The following is a 20,370-nucleotide window of genomic DNA, read 5'->3' as shown; positions in this document are numbered from 1 at the left end:
TAGTGGGCTGCTTGAGTGATGGCCTACATCATAACAGTTGCAGGCCTCATTATAGCCTCTCTCTTTTCCAAAATGTGTTTCCTCGTACGATACCATGCTGACTTCAACTTTCGCTTCACTGGTTGAGTATTTATGGACAATGCATATATTTGCATGCAATTAAGGGGCATTTATTATTTAACTATGAACTAGCTATATAATAATTTCTGCATTCTGTAATAAACAGAGTAAATATCATGTGTTTATTATTTTCCCCGTGTTTATTTACTGCAGCTCAGACCCTGTTGTTTTCTAATGGTACTAATGTGGCTCTCGGTTGCCAGAGCAGGTTCAGATTCCACCGGGAGCGCATCTATACGCTAAAAATAACTCTCACACACTCATGTCACTTGGGATAAAAGCCTCTGCTAAATGAGTAAATGTTTATATCAAGGTATGAGGGACATTATCAGCTTATGGTAGATACTGAATAAGAACAGGCGGCAGAGATAAGAGCGCAAGGACCCACATACCAGCCATGGGTGCACGGCATGCACAGATCCATCAGTGGCGCGGCGATGGAGAAGCCACCACATCCTTAATCTGAAAGGGGCATAAATAAAGATTATTAGGTTAATTAATTATTTTGCATTTTATTATTCTCTTTTTACCTCCGTATAATTACTCTGTGCTAATATAATTGAATTTGAACCCGTGCCAGCGGAGGATAATTTGTTTTCAGGTTACCAAATGGTGACAGTGTTGCCTGGCTGAGAGGAAATGACACATGGTAGCGAGACATAATTCATCGGGCCGCTACTCTGACACCAAACCAACAAAAGGAAATTAATTCGGCTCCCATGCCACACTGAAAAACAACATGAAATACAGGAATGAATGGCAACATCCAATCACCAAAAACAGAATAAAAAAAACAGCAGATTCGCACAAATCATATCCAATATGTCCAATAAGAAGCATGAATAGACTATAAAAAAAACTATAACATATAAATAAAAGAGAGCAAATATAGTTGCATTCACAATAGCATATTCTTGATGCAGTTTGTAAGAGATTTTCTTTTATCATGCAAGCACATGCAGCCTGTACACAAATGCCTTCGGTTAGCATGGCAAAATGTATTTGTTGGCTCCATTTGCGTCACAATCCAGTGCCATATGGAATCATGAACCATATACTTGCGGTTCACCACAAAGAAAGCACTGGAGCATTGGAGCAAGTACAAAATGCGGATTATCGCTTATCTCCCAGCCTGGCAACTGTGCTCTGGTTGGAATGCTCCTGCCTGCCTTTTTCTTTTTTATACCTCTTTCAGATTGTACACATGCAAAAATGCACGCTGTGATCCCGACAGTGCCGAGTGCTCATGCCACCTTACTTCTCTCACACCCACTCGTGCCAGAGTCTGCTCAAAACCAGCGACAGCAAATACATACGGCAGCCGGTTTAATAGTAAACCGAACTAATCAATCTAAGGCACGAGCACCGAACGTCCAAAATCTTGAGCTGACGACTTTGAACCTTCGTCTGCACGGATCCGAGCCGCATGCCTTCGGAATCCGATCCGTGGGGTAACCAGAGAAATCTCCGGGGAGGCCAAACAAAGCAGCGACAGTAAAGCATCCCTGTGGCTTCGCAACGTTGTAAACTGTTTGTAAATGCGCCCTCTGTACTTTTTAATTCCCCTGCCCCCTGCGGTCACATTAGGGAAGGCCGGCGAGTTGCCCGAACAGAAAGATTTTTTTAGTTTGTTTTGGCTGGCGGGACAGGCCCCCTTTTCTTTAAGCCCCTTTCGGCTACTGTACACACCGAACTACGCTGGATTTCCAGCGCAGCGCCGTAGCAACGATGTTTCAAGACACGTCGTGTTTTATTTTAAAACCCTGCGCTGTGTAATTAGGCCATGTCACTATTCTGCGTCCAGGAAAGCGTACGCTCCGGCCCAAATTACAGGCCGTGCATGAGCAGAATGCCTATGCAAAACGCATTATATTTAACTTTATTATGTCGTGGTGGCACCGGCTGGCCCAGCAGACTGTCTTTGCTTTTTCCAAGTTGTGAACAAATGTTCTGTGAGAGAAGTTAAGATCGCGCCGTAATAGCAGCATTATAACAGCATCATTATCGCGTGGGTTTCTTCGAGGAGAAAGTAGCCTCGATCAGGAGTAGGACCCAAAAAAAAAAAACCACTTTATATAACTTCACTTTTGCAGCTTTACATCATCGTGGAATGGGGCGCTCGCTTGTAAACTGGGGTGCTGCTCTGGCCGCACCCAACTGTTGCGCCCGTGAAATGTGTTCGATTTAACACGCCGGATGGAACGATGGAAGAAAGGAGCAGAGTTAACAGGTCTGCAGGAAAGTTGCGTCCGTGGGAAGCGCGGATGGGGAGGGGGTGGGGGGGGACGACGCACGCAAATTCCACCTGCGTTCTGCGCGCGCACTTTCCCAATCCAGCCGATTTGACGGAGACGAGACACGTGACCCCCAGCCGATAAACCGCGGAGGGTTCGCGGGATTGAAGACGCAGATCGTGCGCAGGACGGTGTGGGACCGGGCTGAATGGGGAGTGGCGATCGGTGCCCGGGGAGGAGTGGTCCTGCTTCTCCTCCTCATTACGCGTGAGGAGCGCACGGGGCGCGCTCTCGACGGGAGTCGCTCGCAAACTTTTATCCTGCTTTTTCTCATTTTTAAAAAAAAAAAAAAAATCCTTTCGCTGCTCTCGTTCCCATCGGAGGGTGATTTAAAAAGAGAGAAGGTGCGGGAATTAAATGCGATTCAGCGAAAACTTCTCCCGAGTAGCCGAGGCGTCCGGGAGCGGGCGCGGACAGGGGGACACTGGTTCCAGTATGGGAGTCGTGTGAGACGCTCCTCCGTGGACTGCGATCGCTCATCCCGACCGTGGGCTGACCGTGGAGCGGCTCTTTCGGCTTCTTCTTCTTCTTTTTGGTTGTTGTTGTTGTTCGTGTTGCTGCTGTTCTGCGCGGTCCAGGTCCTAGAACCCCGAACCCGGAGTAGCCGAATCCAGAAACCGGGCAGAGGAGTATAACCCCCCTCCCCCTCCCCCCCCCCAAAAAAACTTCTCCACAGCACCCCCACACCCCCCTCCCCCCTCTCCTCTCCCGTCCCGGCCGACGGTCCGATCCTGCAGCGCCTTTCGGATCGCGCGTGGAAACAGAAAGCGGGTCGGATTCGGATCGGCTGCGCCGCCGCTCGCTTCTTCCCGACATGGATGTACGATTTTACCCGTCCGCCGGGGGGAACGTTATTCCCGGAGACCCGGCGAGCCTGGATTTCTCCCACTGCCTGGGCTACTACAGCTACAACAAGGTGAGCCGACCGCCGGAGCTGCGAAGAACCAAATGAATATATATATGAAAATGAATACATATATATATAGGCATAGATATCTTTACGGATGCATTAAATGTTCCGATTGCATTCGGTTCCGTGGCGGAACTTTTCGCGTGGTTTGTCTCTCGCGCGTGCAGGTGTACTCCACGTTAAACCCGGAGTAGCGCACTTCCACCCATTTACCACGCAGTGCAACTTGTTACCGACAAGAAGGGGCTGATTACGTGCGCGTCTGGGTATATATATCAACATGCATATAAAGAAAATGTCCAGTTCACCCCCCCATGTGATCGTAAAATGACACTTCATCTAAGAGAGCCTTTCATAGCCTATGCATTTAAAATCGATAGTTGGAGGGGAGCTCGCAAACAAAGAGCTGTTCGATATGGCAGTTATCAGGCGGCCAGAGAATAACAGAGGTGCTTTTGATCGGAAAAAAAACGAGATTTAGACAATGATGTCTCCTCTTCTCCGGGCTGCAGCAGCGCAGGAAACGGCTCTGGGTGAAGATCGCAACTTGAGGGGACGCTTTTCGGTTCACGGTGCACGTTTCTTGTGGCACTCGCACCCATGGCCGCTGGGATTTTGGCTGATCAGGACGGACGTGGTGTGGTGCAGAGCTCTGGTTGTTGGACTTTTCAGTGACTTCAGTCAGGAAGTCTTTGTTGTCTGGACTAATCAGCTTTTCTGGCTTTTTCTCACCATCTCTCATCATTATTATGGGGAATTGACACCGGCCTGGACGAACTTGTCCCGCTCCCCAGCACATACCATTCCCCGTGTTTACGCTCCCAGGCCACGACGGCGGCCTGTAAACATGATTCAGCGCTGGAGTGATGTGGGAGATAAAGACAAAAAAAAAAAGGTCCTTGTTCCCAACGTGACGGCGAACCGGCTCGTGCTTCCACAAAGAGAGGACTGTCCGAGCCGGAGTCATGTCACGCAGCGTGCATTTGACTCGTTTATGCCATTGTGGCCGGACTAACGTAGTAATTATGTTGTACACCGTCCCGATGTCCTCCCCACAGTGCAGGGGCCTGACACCAGGGTGGGAGGCGTGTGTACATGTGCCATTGAAAACCCTGGTTCGAATCACGTTATTCGTTTCCGTTAGGCCTGTTGGCGTTGCACTTTGGATTTTGGCCCGTATAGACTACAGTTAGCAGATAGACGCGTAACACGAGTAGTTGCGCACGTATTGTGGAGTTATGTAATAACTCACAATAAAATGCATAACTCACAATAAAATGCAAGGAAGTGCGCAGATGAAGAGGGTTCAACGTGGCTCATTCGGTTCGACCCCGTGAAATGCCTCCCTTTTAGCCCCTGGACAGAGTTTGACAAATCATAAACATTCAATCCGTCTTGAAAGTTTTGGAGGAGGAAGTCATTTAATTTTAATGACAGTCACGGCGATGGGAGCCAGGGGAAACTTCCAAACATCAAAGTTCCTGTTAAATCTGCAGGAAAATCAAAAAAATGATTGGCACAAACGTAATTAGGTGCCAGAGTCCAGAGGAATAAATCTGACTGTTACCATTTGGCCAAAAAAAAAAAGAAAGAAAGATGGGTTCCAGTGCGGCCTCGGTGAGACGCCCAATATCCAGTGTCCCAGGATGCGAAGTTCATTTTCTTCTCCCCCGTGTGACCTTACCGTGAGATAAGGATCCTCGTAAGAAAGTTTGCCCTTCTAACTTAATGGCTTGTTTTGCGAGTTAAAGACATAAAACATTGAAAGTTCAAATGCGTTGGTGTGTGTGTGTGTTTTAAACTTGAGTGCAGTCTTAAATTATAGCAGAACTCAATTTATCTGGATAATGGCTGTGGTTTTTACTGGCTCTTTGGTTTATACAGAGAACATGTGGTAGTAGTCAAGACAATTTACAAGAGAATGGCTTCACTTCTGAAATACTTGAAGGAATACTTGCACACATTCACTTCAGACGCGCTGCAGCCCGGCCTTTATTACCGGGCTGAAATGGAATATTTTCTACCTCTCTGTCTGTTGCTTTTCTTTCTTTTTTTTATTTTTTCCTGAAATACTATCAAAGGATGTACGGGGGACGTGTTTCTTTTTTTCCTTCTCGCTCCCTCTGCCCGCCCTGGTTTTACTTTATGGACGTTAAATAAATAAAAGGCTCTTGAGCTCGGACCTTCCTTTACGGCTGCATTTATTCTCCGCTGTTAGATTAACTGGAAGTGTTATAGTGGGCCGGATTCAATCAGGCCGGTGGTCCGAATGCTTTTAGGCTTTTAAGAGCCGCCCAGTCTCTCTCTCTCTCTCTCTCTTTCTTTTTTTTTATTAATCAGGCGCTGCAAAGCGATATAGGCCGGATTCACCCGATCTTCAGCGTGGCCCGTGGTGGTGGTGTGGGGTCGGGGTCTTACAGGTGGCCGTCCGGCCGGCTCCCACGACTGCGCCGTCTCTGACCGCCGTGAATTCGCTTATGCAACCGCGAGGACGCTTGTCTTTGTTGAACAGGTTCTCCATGACAACCTCGCTGGACTTTGTGTCAGGAAGTGTTCCCCGCTGCCGATTTGTCGTAGCAGATGGCGCCTGTTAAAAATGCGACAAATTGCCGCCGGTAACTCCACTCTTTTGTACCGCTAATGAATAAGCTAATATGAGTGAAGGAAGTTGGTTTCCTCAAATGTTTGGTGTCAGTGCGGAGATGTTGGTATTAAAAAAAAAAAAAAAAAAAAACCCACTCCTCTTTATTGTTGGGGGCTTTTGTGGAGGGTGTAATGTGTCAAAACGGAGAGTCTGCAGCTGTGATCATGGGGGAATTCGGAGAGGGAGGACAAAGGGCCGGTTGTGAAGAGTTTTTGCGATGCCATTGTTTCACGCCCCGGCATGGTTAACAAAGCAGCAAAGGAAACGAGGAGGAGACATCAGAAACGTTCAATTACAGTCTCTCTTCTTTTTTTTTTTACCAAAAAAAAAAAAACGAACCCCCCCCCCCCCTTTTTTTTTTCTCTCGAGACCCCTCCCCCAGCTCCCCGGCACCGGCCCTTCTCTCTCTCTCTCTCTCTCTCTCTCTCTCTCTCTCTCTTTTTTGGTGGAGGGTGGAACGAAGGGGTCAAAGTCCTCTTCAAACACGGCGCCGTGTGTGCCGTGTCGACAGTGTGCGCAGCTGGTGCCGTTTCATCACGCACGTTCTACACCCCCTCAAACGCCGCTTTAAACGGGGTACCCCCCACCCACCAGAACCCCTTTTCTTCTTCAAGTCGCAGCGAATGCCCATGTTGTGTGTGGTTTTTTTTTTTATTTGACCGATGGTTGGGATTATACAGGATGGACTCTCTCTGTTGGATTTGGATTTTTTTTTTTTTTTTTTTTGACTGACTCATGCCAGGGCGCTTGTGTGTTTTGTCCACGCCCCAGAACATCCTGTATCGTGATAAGTTCCATGACAACTGTCAAACAAGTCCGGATTCGGCCGTGGAAGCTCTCGGCATTCGGAGCTCCCAAAAAAGGAAGGACTGGCCGCCGCTGTTATGCTCAGTGACAGTGAACAGATACTGTCAACCTTTTAAAAAGGACGCCTTTCACGGGACTGACAGTACTCCACTAAATTGGACCTTCACCCACAGTCACGATGCCGAGACGCAGTAAAAACACAGTAAAGTCGGATGAAGTGCCGCTCGCTGCTGTCCGTATTGATCGGCCCGCCCCAGCGTGGGCCCGGCTCCTTTTGTTGAACCGGGTCTGTAATGTGATTGTCCTGTCAGGACACGGGAGTCATTCTTTAGCGTCCCCCCCCCCCCGCAGCCGCTCAGGCACATTTCTCGGCTGGGCCGCGAGAGATAGCCTCGCGCTATAGCCTTCCGCGGCCAAGGTCGTTTTTTTTTTGTGCACGGCCCAGTTTCATCGATAAGAGTAACACAGTCCTCCCGGACGTTGGTGCGTAGCGTGTGTACGGCGCGGACGTGGGTGTGTGTCCCGCCCTGCGAGACGATTTGAGCGTCGTTGCGAGGTGCTGAATATGTTAATCCCGGGATGACACAGGCCATTACCCAGATCAAAGCTCATAAATGGACCGGCGCCTGTCCGGTTGGCCCGGTTGACGCCGGCCCGTGCCGAGCTGCTCATAGTTGAAGTGCCTTTCGCGGCGCCTGCATCTGAACCGAAGATAAGAGGGGGCATCGGGGGCGAGGGGCCAGTGTCTCACCTGGGGTCGGGTTACAGTCATTTATCAGGGCGCACAATCGCCCAGTCAGTGCGGCGTTAATCACGTACAAACTGTCGCGCGTCCGTGTGTGTAGGTCACGAGGCAAACGAAAAATGTGCCACTTGGGAGAGACGGCGAGGCGAAGATGTGTGCACGTGCTCATGGTTTCTCTTTCATGATGTCCGCCATGCCCTACTGAATCTACGGTCAAAAAATGGCCTTTTGATTCATCTGTTTCGGGGGCAAAAATAAAAAATTAAAACAGCTCTGCGGTAATAGCTTTCTTAGTCACGGTGACCTTTTGCACAACATTTGACTTAAAATGAATCTCGACAAAAAAAAAAAAAAAAGGCAATCTTACAGCAGCAGGGTCTGCAGTGATATCAACCTTTACTCACACAGAGAATGAGAATTGCCTTTATAAATTAAACATTAGTATTCGTGATGGAGAGATCATCTGACCTGATCTTACAGTTCAACTGTGTGTGTGTGTGTGTGTGTGTGTGTGTGTGTGTGTGTGTGTGTGTGTGTGTGTGTGTGTGTGTGTGTGTGTGTGTGTGTGTGTGTGTGTGTGTATATATATATATATATATATATATATATATATATATATATATATATAAAAGAACACAGTTCACCTCTGCATATCACTCCAAAATGTAATGATGAGCCACATTCAGAAATAATTAACCCAAAAGGGTTAAACCATGTTGTTGTGAGTCTCCAGCCCCGGTGCATTGTGGGTATGACAATGCAGCAGGCTGTGCCTTCATAAAAATCTTAATGGCCTGAAAGAGTGGAATTTTATTGTTCTCTTCAGGATGTAACCGGAGCTTTAACAGCTTTCATTAAGAGAACGAGCAGATAATGGAAACTCACTCTTGCTCGCAGGTAACAGAATCAAGTTTTGACTGAATCTTCACTCGGCGAGTTTAGGGATTTTATTTTATTGTAATTCATTTTATTTCATGGTTTTTGGGGGGACCTGAGTCAGAAAATGCTTGTCTTGTTACTGGCATGGCTTGTACCTTGTTTCGTGTCTGTGACCCGTAAGTCTTAACAAGCCTCTTCTTTATTTCATGCATTAGTTATTGTGTTTTGCCGTTCATCTGCAAATGAGCATGACGCTGATCCGAGTCTCTCGTTAGCGGGGTAACGTTCTGTACCGAAACGACCAACTGGCGATAATGCGCCAGATGAAAGAGAATCGCACTGCTCTGATTATTCTATTAGGTCTTTGTTAGGTCGGCTGTAGCCGTGCTACACATTCCCATAATGCTCTGGGCCACCAGGTTGTCCTTTAGGGAGTGACAATGGCAGCAGGTGTGCAAATATTCATAAGGCTCGCTGAGCAAAGAGCCAAGATAATGGGGGTAAATACGAGGCCTATTTGAATGTTCAAACAGAGGCCATATTGAAATGAATCATGGCGGCGACAATTTAGTGTTTCTCAATAATAGTGCTGCTTTGTGTTTCAACTGTCTCCCTGTTATTGATGAGGCGGACTGAAATGGTCCTCATTTATTGGGCTTTGTCATTAATAATCCGCTCATGTTTCATGTTGATCAGTCCTCATCCTGCCATTCGGTGAGGTTTCCCCTACCAGAGAGGAGCTCCTGTAGCAGCTGGAGTGAGTGGAATGGAAATTGGTTAGTCATGTGTGTTTGCCATTAGCCTGAGAGGTCGCGTATGCCATTAGGTTTCACTTGCTCTTCCCTCATCATATATGTACATATTTGTCCAAGTGGGTTCAAGTCGAAAAAAAAAAAGACAAACTAAAAAGCAAAAGCAGTTGTGCTGAAGTGTTAACAGTTCACCATTTAAAGTCATTTTTGCCCTATAAAGTTTTATAGTCTTCACAAACGTTAATCAATGGGAAAAGCATCATCACACTCTACCAGATTTTAATTTGATCTTTAATGGAAGTGCGTTAGGGTGATAAGAGTAAAGTCCCTGGAATTTGCCGTAATTTACATTATATTAAATGTTAGATCTGTCGCATAAAGGCAGAGGCAGCTGCTGCTTTCAGCATTTTTTTTGGTTTGTTTTCCTACATGTTGAGTTTCACTTCATCTGAAAAAAAAAAAAAAAAAAAAAAAACTCATTATAATGCTCTCTGTTTACCTCCCGAATGGCATGCATGCATTCCCTTTCTCTAATAAACGCTCTACTTTTCCAAATCCGGTCTCTCGTCTGCCTGAAGGTAAACAGGCTGCGGATCTATTCTTCAGGCCCTTGGTCACATGGGCAGGCCAAGCTGCAAAATCATGCCTGGCAGAACCATCCAGAGCAAATAATCACCTGACCTGCGTACGGGTCAGGTACGGGCCTGTCAAGCCAAGCCTTTTTTCTTACGAAGCCTTTTTTCTTATTAGTGCACTTTAATAAACTGGTCAATTATAATTAAGAACCTGATTATTAAGGCATAAAAGTGTCGCAAGATTATGTTTTCTTTACCCATTTTGCCTCCATGCATTACATTTGGACATGTCTATTCATTTTTTTTCAAAACATTAATTCAAAACGTGCCAATGCGCAGTGGGGGGAAAATAGAGAACCAGATTCATTCTCCCTGATCCACCTCACATATGGTTCCTCTCACAGCTGGCTCAGCGCTGATATTCATTTCATACGCATATTAAAACTGGAGAGTGGTCTCTTTGCAGGCGGCTCCCAAAAATGGTACAGTGATTGCTTCATTCCTAATGTGATTTTTTTTTTATTGGCCTCAGAAGCATCTTTAACCCCCCCCCCCCCCCCAAAAAAAAAAAAAAAAAAAAAAAAAAAAGAGAAGCAATTCCGCCCTTTTCCTCCGGCCGTAATTGAACGTTGCGTTTAGGACGTCCTAATAAAGGTCCAATTAGAGCCTCTCTGCAGCTGGCTTCCATCTGGGCTCTTAACTGTTGTATTGATGTTGAGGGAGGAGACCCCCAAAGTCACCCCACAGTCGCCTGCGCCCCGTCTTTTATTCCACTTCGTTTCAAACTCTTCTGATGAGAGACTACAGCAAAAAGTGCAACGCAAGAGTCCGGCCACTGTTTCCAAACTGGTCTTCGCCGACTCTGCGCCCTATTTGCATCTCTCCCTTGAAGGATCCAGCCTGGCACGCGCCCGCTTTGCGGAGACGGGGAGATGAGGAGTGGAACGGGTTGGCTTTTATAGGGCATTCCTCCAGAGACGGCCAGTGACAAGTGCTTAGATTTCCTTTACTATAAAACTGATCTAGTTTCACTGCCAGTTGACAATAAGCCACCATTTTTCATTCTCCGCGTCCCTGTAACATGCGGAGCTCCCTTCTTTTCTTCTTCCCCTTTTTCAGGGAAGCGATATCTTTTTTCGAAGATATCACAGGCAGCTGATTAAAGCATTAGTTCAGATTTATCCAAGGTTAACTGTCCATAATGAAACACTGAACATGATGACACGCTGCCTGCTTTCATGGAAGCTTGTGGCCAGGGCTGTGCTGACCTTCACAAGTCACGCGAGCTAATCGGAGCGAACCCTCAGCACCTCGGTGCTTTTCAGGAACACTTGCACCGCTGCTGCTGTGTTTTGGCTGGGGATGATGGGTATGTGCTCTCAGGCCGTGGTTTTGGCCAATTTGAGGTGACAATATGTTTGATATACGTGATTCATTCCGGGGCCAAAGCCTACCCCGACAGCGTTCGCTTCGTTCGAGGAAGGGTCAGCGGTGCGCCCGGGCCTCGCCCCTCTGGAGTTGTGCTCCGAAGCGCCCGTCTGCCGCCGCGGAGGTCACCGTCGCGAACAGCAGCCCATCTGTAATCCTTGGACAGTAGCTCGGATCATGTGCTCTGTGGTATTTCCAAGGCCCCTGCAGCTCAATGGGGTATTGTTTCAGAGCCATTACACTGCAAGAGCTACCTAATAAACCACCCTCATGAACACACTCATCCCCTCCTGTTTCCTTGGCCCAGATGTTAAATCACAGAGGGATTAAACAGCCCTGTTTACTCAGGCATGGTGCACGGGCTCCAACCTCAGGCACAGCAACCTCTGCGAGGTTTGTGCAAGTAAGACCAGAAGCACTATTGACCGAACAAAATAACCTAAAGAATAAATCACAAAAAAAAAGACAAAAAGCTAAATTATATAGGTTCTGCAAGAAAAAGACATAAAAAAGCTCTTGGAGAATAAAGTTAAGCCACATGTATAAAGATTACAGGGCACGACTCTTTACTTTTTGTGGTGTTGTGTCTGGGAGCAAAGAAGGATGAGAACAAAAATGGGACTTGACCAGCACTTACGGTTACAGTTTGTTCGCTTATGCTCTGCTTTGATGGAGTTTAGTATCTTCTCTCCATAGAACGTTCGAAGCTCATGCACCTCTTATTATCCATACTTCATAAAAATATTTGCCCACATTTTTAGCAAGTTTATCAAAATATAATAATTAAGTTCGGTACAATGTTGAGTTGTTCTCTATAAACTGGATGATTTCATAAGCCACATGAATGACAGGTCATTCCGGCCAATCGAAAGCTATAGCGACTCGCAGAGCGTCGCTGTCTTTATTTCGCAAGCGTATCTGTTAGGTCCAGAGACGTGGTTTTCGCGGTTAGTAGAGCAGACATTATCGTATTAAACGAGCATATGCTCCCCCTGCTTTTTTTTTTTTTGCCCGGTTCATAATTTGGTTTAACTTGTTTACTCGGGCAGATGATGGGGTCTGCTGCGCTTCACCAGGAGCGTGGGCCGGCCGCGGGACGGTGTTCGGGGTGATGTCGCGGTCCAGTCGGATTGAGGGCTAATTAGCGCTTTAAAAGCCCATCAGCTTCGTGTGATTACCGCTAGCGATTTTTGAAAGCCGGCTCGCCTGAGTCTTGCTGGGGGGAAGTGATCTATATAAGCCCCCTTCCGCTCTCGTTCTTTAACCGAAATGTTATTAGTTAATTAACAAATATGACCACATTTCCTCATCCACATTTTTACAATATAAGACCCCATCGTGTTAACCGAAGCCTCCAGCAGGAACAACAAAGCAATACGCGAAATCAATGGTTCTTTATTTGCCAATCTGGACCCCCTGGGAGAAAAGCACAGTACTTAATTAAAATCTAGAAGGCTCTCTTTGTATGTGTAGGTGAGCAGACGATGAATAACAATTTCGCTTCGTGCCCCGGAGCGTCGGCTGTATGTTTTGGAACGTGGGAACATTTTTTTTTCTCCCCCCCATTCAGAGTTTCAATCTGAAAAGGGGCCATTCGGTGTTGACTTTTGGTGGTTTCAGTTTAGCTACTACTGCTATTACTGGCGTGAACTCCCACCCCGACGAGGGCCAGAATATTCACTTCAGACCGACACGTGTGGGATTACGTGGCCCACGACGCCATTTATACTGTTTTTCTTTACACAGGCCAGCTAATGGTGGTGTATTTTTATTTCAGACATGAATATTCAATGCAACTAAAACCCAGAATTAAACCTCTGATCTGTTAGAACCCGTTCGCTAGTGAAGACCAACATTATCCCTGTTTTTAGGGTCATTTCCGGGGTCTGATGTTAATGACCTCTTCAATTAGGCCTGGACTAGTGGGCTCCGTGTCCACGTCCCCGTCCAAATGACTGAATGATCACAGAAACGAGTTGACGGGGTGATGGCCGAGCCGGAGAACCGGTGGAGAAATAGCCCGTGGACTGGCTGACGTGCCACGCATGTACTTGCCATTCCTGACAGACCAGCAGTGACCGCTGGCGCGTCGGGCCCCTCGACAGGGAGCGAGTCGGGGGCTGCGGGCAAGATTCGGATAAAGTCATTTCAATGGGGATGGCCTGTAGTGGTGATGAAATTCTTGAAAACCTTCTCTTTTCCCTCCACTCGTTAGCGAGCGGCTCTCGTACGGGAGCCCATAAAAAAGAATAATACATTAAAGGAGACACTTGTAGTTATCAGCAGAAAACAGGGGCGAAATAAGAAGCCGCTCAATTATGGCGTGCCGGAGACACATCCAAGGGCGGCCTATCCTACAGCCAGTCAGTCACGCGGGCTGCCGAGGAAGAACGTCCAGATGCTGTGTTTTATATATTTATTTTAAAGATGCGGTTTTCGCGCTGTTGCCTACACCTGCTTCATGATATTTATGCTAGCGGGAACCATGGCGGACAATTCGCTTGATTGAAAAAAAAAAAAAAAAAAGTGGAGAGCTGACAGTCAATTTGCCGGGGTTAATTGCTTCAGTTTTTTTTTTCTTCTTCTTCTTCTTTTGGGTGGAGTTTAATTCCACGTACGTGTCCGTCGGATCCAGCGCTTTGTCTCAAAGTAAATTGCCGTTGCAGGATTTCATTGAAGCGGTCTTCTGACGCGCGCCATCACTCCACGCGGTTCCGGCCCGTTTCCAGACTGACATGCCACTCTTCGTGGTTGATTGTCTAACCCTTGCTAAAGCTCCGAGGAGATCTGGCCTAACGGTGCTAAAGGATAAACACCCGCCCCCCAGCAGACCCTTACCGTGACGGAGATGTGAAGATGCAGGTCAAACGTGGACCTAATGAAGACGAATGGAGGGAATGGCGCTTACATGAGCCCGGGTTGTAGAACGCGTGGTGGTGGACGGCGTGGCACCCTCTCATTTATTGTGGTGCAGTAACTCACAGCTTGGTTCCCATTTGCCCTAAAATAGAGGTCATGGCTTAAATACAGCATGTCAGTGACCTTTTTTCTTGTTCTTTCCCCTTAAAAATGGGATAAATGTCTACTGAGGCACTGTCTGTGCCGCTTGCGGTGGTCCAAAGGTGTGTGTGTGTGTGAGTTTCGTATACGTTTTATATACCAGTGAAGGACAGATATGACAAAGGGCGTATACACCCATTTCCTTTTAATATAGATTATCCTTTCATGCTGTCAAACCCATTTCTATGCAGGGTGCAGATAAAGCAAACAAGATTTTATGGGCTCCAGAAGTGTTTGGCAGGGGGACATTTTTACTGCATCTGTGACGTTTAAGTGGGAAAGTTGGTGAAATATTCATGTCCTGGTTTGCGGTTCTAATGTGTAATTGAGGAACTGGCTTCATGATTTAATGTGATTGGCACATACTTGTGTGCTCAGCTATTTGTTTTTCTCGGAGAAATCCACATTTGGATGCGTTTCGGCCCGGTTAGCGGTTTTGATATTTTCACCATTTAAAAATGGCAGGACAAAAAAAAACAAACAAACAAAAAAAAAAAAACGGAGAAATGTCCTTTCTTTATAGTTTATTTTCAATGCTTTGGTCTCTAAGATGAGATTTTCTTTTCCTCAAAAGAAACATGGCCCAAGTCCAGTAATTCTAAAGACTCTTCTTTTTTTCCCAGGTGCCTTTGATCTCAGCACTGTCACCCTACATAGGAGGAATGGAATAATTTTTCAGCATATCTGAATAAATCCTCAGTACGCCTTTGTTCCCCAGCTCTCTGAATGTCACTGTAATGATGGGGAATGAATGAGGGAGATGAGTTATTGTAATTATTCAACATTGGTATCATAATCTTCACCTTCTTTTGAAATGTAAAATGTTTCAAACGACATTTTGGGTGTAAATAGTAAAAAAAAAAAAACGGCAAAAGCAGTGCACTTACCAATGATTGTTCTTGTCAAAAAAAAGCAACACACACACACTCACGCACAGCATCTGTTAGAAAGAGGTAAGTCTATTCTGGTGTTCCCTATGTCCTGTTGTTCGAGAATGCCAGTCAGGCTGATGAATGGTAGGTAATTGCCAGAGATTGGATGCTTGGAATAGTTAATTATCTGTAATGTTTAGGTAAGAGATCAGAAGCTGTCTGCTTCTGCTTTTTTTTTTTTTGTACCCACAGCTGTCCCTGCATTTGGAAAAGCTGCCTTGCATAAATGACACGTGTGCTCATGCCCATGCCACTTCCTCCGTACGTACTTCAAAAAAACGAAAGGAAAAACACGTCGGGTTGTGTGTTGGAGCCTAAAGAAAACACCCCTCATACATGCATTAGAATAATTTAAGCTAATTTGCTCCGGTCGTCCTGTTAATCTCCGGCGACCTGTTGATCGGCAGTTTCCAGACACATTTCTGGAGAGCGGCCCAGCAGTGTTTGCAGCAGGACCTCTGTCAGTAGCGCCATGTAACACAGGCGCAGATTGGAATGTGGCGCGGCTCTGGGAAGGGAGCCAGGATTTAAATTAGACAATAACCTCTGCTCCCTTCTTCTGCCGTTCCTCTCCAGCTGTAGGCACATCCATTTGTTTAATACAGTCAGCCCTGTAGTGTGTAATAGACTGATATACGAGTCAACGCTCAGCATTTTGCGTTGCTCAGATTTACAGAGGCTGGACAACCGCTCGAGCTGTATGCGCTTATCAAACTGAAAATGCATGGAAAGGGAGCGCTGACCTGCCAACAAGTAGAGGAAACAGATCCCATTTAGCAGGCCAGGAGGTAACACGTAATCAGCCGTAATTGAATTAATTTTCCATGTGGAGTAAAATAGTATATGTAAATATGTAATATTATATAAAGTATTCATTGTGAAGGTATTTGTCTATATTTTCTTTGGATGAAGAAATACTATAAAGCACAGGTCAAAGCACAGGTCACTGAAATCCCTGATTGCGGGCTAAATCAAGTCATACACGTATGGTCAAACATGGCAACTAGCAAGCAGAAATATCTAGCATGCGAAATATCTTATCTAGGCAAAGATGAGGTACAGCCATTAGAGCACTGGACACAGAAGAAATCAATCAAAATGTTGCTTGCATTTCTTTTTGCATGTTTATGTAACTCATTACTGCATGAAAAAAACCTGTTGTGTTGTCCTAGAGGGTCACATCATTTCCTGGGTCAGTTCCCAGACAAGGGTCAAAGATCATGTCCCAAAAGTGATCTAACTACTTTGAAACAAAATCTGAAATGAGTCTATTATGCTGTTATTTTTGTTATTTATATATATATATATATATATATATATATATACATTAGGATATATAAAGAGATATATAACTCTAACCCTTAGGATGTATTAAGATGTAAAGATATCCTATATAATTAGGATATATAAAGATGTCCTAATTTGCATTCACATTGATTCGTATGCTGTTGAATTATAATTTGAACATCATTTTCCTAGAGGACAAGAAGGCCCGTGCCTTTTGCCATTGTGGGAACTCCACTACTCCATGTTTCTGAAGCCTTCTCTTATGACTAAGCCCCTTTGTGGCAGAGTTCCAATGGCTTTGTACCCAGCCAGATCAAAGATGAAACTCCAATCAGCCTGGGCTTTCTCTCAGGATTTGCTCTGAGGAGCACAGCCGTGACTCCATCCTTTGGACGGTTTTAGGGGCAAAGCGGGGGAAGTTTTGTCGTTAATCTACAGTAGTAGACAAGATGCTGTGGACATGCAAGAAAGCCGGGCCAATTAGACATTTGCAACAGATCAGCCGTTTGGTCGCCCAAAATCATGCCTGTGGTTGTAGGTATTGTGCAGATTTTCAGCATCTGGCTCCGTACGCCTACTTCAAAGTCTTCATCACACAGAGGTATATGACAGTGTAACAGCATGGCTGCATGCTGGCCAGTATGATTATTATTATTAGTGCTGTATTGTGACGTTACTTTTTTTTGGTTTCCAATGTGCAGTATGCTTTTTGACCATGAGTACGGAAAGCTCTGCTGAAGACATCCAATCCTTTTTTAACTCTTTTTTTTTCTTTTTTGCACATTCACGTTTGAAATATATGTTGTCTTACACAGTGTTGCTATGCAAGATTTTTATGAATTTTGTTATAATATGATTATCTGTTATTGCACCATCCTTACTGCAATCCCTCACCCCAAAACTCATTTTGTGGGTGTGGTGAAAAGGGAGCATTTGATACAATTTCTTTATTTTTTTGCTATTTCACAGCTATTCTGCTAAATCTGATGGTGTTAGGAGTCGGTGTGAGTGGTGAGAATTGCAGGGCAACATGTGAGCACGTCAATGGCGTTCTTCGCGTTGTGAAAGGCAGAGGGTTGCATTTTTCAGCCTTTTTAAAGGCTGTAACTGTAATGGTTCTGAATACCCCCCCCCCCCCCCCCCCCCCCCCCCCAACAGCAGGCTCCCCCGACACAATGCAGCACCAGTGCGTTTAAAAAGTGAAGACAATCAGGAGCTGTGCCGAATGATTCCAGGTTTCTGTCCTGCTGAAGAGTTTTAATCATTCGCCTTGGACAGTTTGAATGAGAACGATAGCGAGGGAGAGAAAGAAAGAGTTCTGCACTTTCGTGCCGGTCTCAGCGGTCCCGAGACTAGCGCTCCGAGGTTTTGGGAAGTGAGTGAGGGGTGCTGGGGTGTAATGATTTTAGCTTTAAACTGAATTTTTACCAATCGATTGTGTCTGCAGATCAGAACACAGCTTCGTAGCCGGCTGTGCGAACATGCTGTGCTACAGAGCCTGTTTACAAATTGACTATCATACTGTGTGTGTGTGTGTGTGTGTGTGTTCTGGGTTTCAATAGCTCCTGTGATAGCACCGGGGCAGCTGTCAGGAGTTTACAGCAAATTGGGTTGTAAATGAGCATACATTTGGTGAGAAGTGCCCAAGGAATTGAAAGATAGCTCCCTCCGAGCTGGCATTTACCCATGCTGCAACGGGGCGGGCTATTTGTAGTTTCATCCATTTCATCCGACGACAACTTAGACTTTATGCCATATATCTGAGCGAACGGACGAGTGAGCGGCACAACGCTGTGGGCTGCTTCTGGTTGACATCGCAGACCTCTGCTGCTTATTCTTGGAGGAAGGAGCGGAGAGCACGTAAAACCAGAGCGCCGTGGGTCCCGGGCTCCGCTGTAGTGTGGCTTGTCAGCAGCCATGAGCGATCCCGACTGCAGTGTCAGGCGCCTGTAGCAGCATGTCCGCCATGCGTATGAACTGCCACCGCGTAACTGTGTTTAACTAAATGTTAGACTTCAAAAGAATTCTTTATTTAGTGTTACTGCTGGCCAGCTTGCGTCATATAGCATTGCACGGCATTATCAATATGCGATATTTGTTTTATTGTGAATTTACCAATGGGACAATGCCCCTGATGAATTACTAAAGTAGTGACAGTTATAAATTACTATAAAATAACTATGATGTGATAATAAATAACTCCTATCACAAGTGCTGCCTATGTGAACGTTTATATCTCAACATGTTGATATGTTGTCAGTGTATTGAATTACCTAATTTTATATTTGGATTTGAACCACAAGATGTCATGTCTACAGTATAAAATGTGTTTTAGTGCACAATCAGGCTTTTAGGCTTTAAAAAAGGGGCCTCAAAAGCACTGAAAGTGTGCAAGATGTGTGTTATTATTATATAAAGAGCATTTTCACTGTGCAGTACAGCAGGCCATCTTTCATGCATTACTTTCCTTCTGATGTTTAAAGCCTTTAAAGCTTTATCTCAGTGCTGAACGCGGCATGTTCTGTGGTCAGTGTATTAACTTGTGTTAACTCAGTTGGTGTTAGTTGGCAATGTGAGTATAAAACATGTTGCGTAAATGTGCAATTTTCTTTAGTACACGGACAAGCTGAACTGGCCCTTATTGTTCACTATTTCCAGGTCAACAAATCCCTGTCTGGCATAAATCCAGTTTGGCATAAGTCCTACATAATTATTGTCAGATAAGACTGATTTATGATGGCCAGAGTATTATGTGCATGTCTCTTCTGAGATGAAATGTTGTCTTTCTTTTAATAACCGGTCAAATATGAGAAAAAATGAATGCTTTTTAATATTTTTTGCACATATTGCATTCCGTCCTATTAGTGTGTTAACGGGTATGCAGGCTTAACGTGTCCATCCGATGTTTACTGATACTATCAGTCTGGCCTCTCCCTCATATTCAAGGGTGTGCTGGGGTCACACTTGTGTAATATTGTTTGCGCCCTAAGGTTGAAATAATTTTGTATGTTATAATAGCTGCCATGCGGCTTATTTCCCTTCGGGCCCATTCTCATAATAATATGCTTGTGTTATGGTTATGAGGTCCTGTCTGGTTGAAGTATAAATATTGAAACGAAACCAGCATCAATCATGAACTGGAGTATGACATACAAAATGATTCTGACCCATCTGCCTCATGCGAGCTAGTGCTGTCACTACACGACTTATTCTCATGATGAGATTCTTCTGGCCTTCATAGCTTTACTACATCACTGAATCTTAATGTTGTATATTATAATTGAAACATAACTGCATTGAGAATGCATTGTTTTTTTTATTGTTATCATATAAATACACGTATTTGGATCTAGGCCTGGGGATGTAGTCAAAATGTTATCACAATGAACAAAATCAGTTTAAAATCAGTTAATATCAAATTTCAGATTTCCAAATGTGAGGTAGAGCTTTCAGAATCAGTATCAAAATAGGTCAACGTCAGTATCAGTACATTTAGCAGATAATGATGAACATGTTGTTTTATTGGTAGTAATGGTGCATGTGACAACCTTGATTGAGAACCAATACATTTATGTAATATTTATAATCATGAAATGATGTTCTACAACATTTCACTCCCAATTTTTTTTTGCTTTAATTGAATGTGTGCAATTGTTTTATAAGGAAACAGCCATCCTTTGTAGCTATCATAAAAACTGTTTCTGGGAGAAAATCTGAGAAAATATTCTCTGTTTATACCCCCAGAATGGTTTTCTTCTTTTTTTTTTTTTAAGCACATTTTTGCGTGACCTGAACCTAAATCAAAGCCGAAGTCTGGCCAATAGGCCTTTTGATTTTCAAATGGTTTTCACAACACTGAGGCACGAGCTGAAACGCGCTTTGTTTTTGAACCGACGTCTCCATGGCTCTCATCAGCCAAACAGAGAGGTTAACGGAG

At 45.1% G+C, this 20,370-nt stretch overlaps 1 protein-coding gene across 2 annotated transcripts in view; it reads left to right on the top strand.

The window, feature by feature from the left end:
• The first annotated feature begins 2,544 nt into the window (after positions 1-2,544).
• Positions 2,545-20,370, top strand: part of tox3 (TOX high mobility group box family member 3) — a 38,406-nt gene continuing 20,580 nt past the window's right edge. The window contains exon 1 of one of the 2 annotated variants that reach the window (XM_028956539.1): positions 2,545-3,330. In XM_028956539.1, coding sequence (XP_028812372.1) covers positions 3,229-3,330 — 102 coding nt within the window. In that variant the 5' untranslated portion in view covers positions 2,545-3,228. The remainder of the gene's footprint in view (positions 3,331-20,370) is intronic. The other variant, XM_028956540.1, reaches the window with a different exon arrangement.

The sequence above is a fragment of the Denticeps clupeoides genome, chromosome 16 (assembly GCF_900700375.1).
Source record: "Denticeps clupeoides chromosome 16, fDenClu1.1, whole genome shotgun sequence".
Taxonomy (NCBI): Eukaryota; Metazoa; Chordata; class Actinopteri; order Clupeiformes; family Denticipitidae; genus Denticeps; species Denticeps clupeoides.
This window is presented reverse-complemented; position numbering and strand designations above follow the sequence as displayed.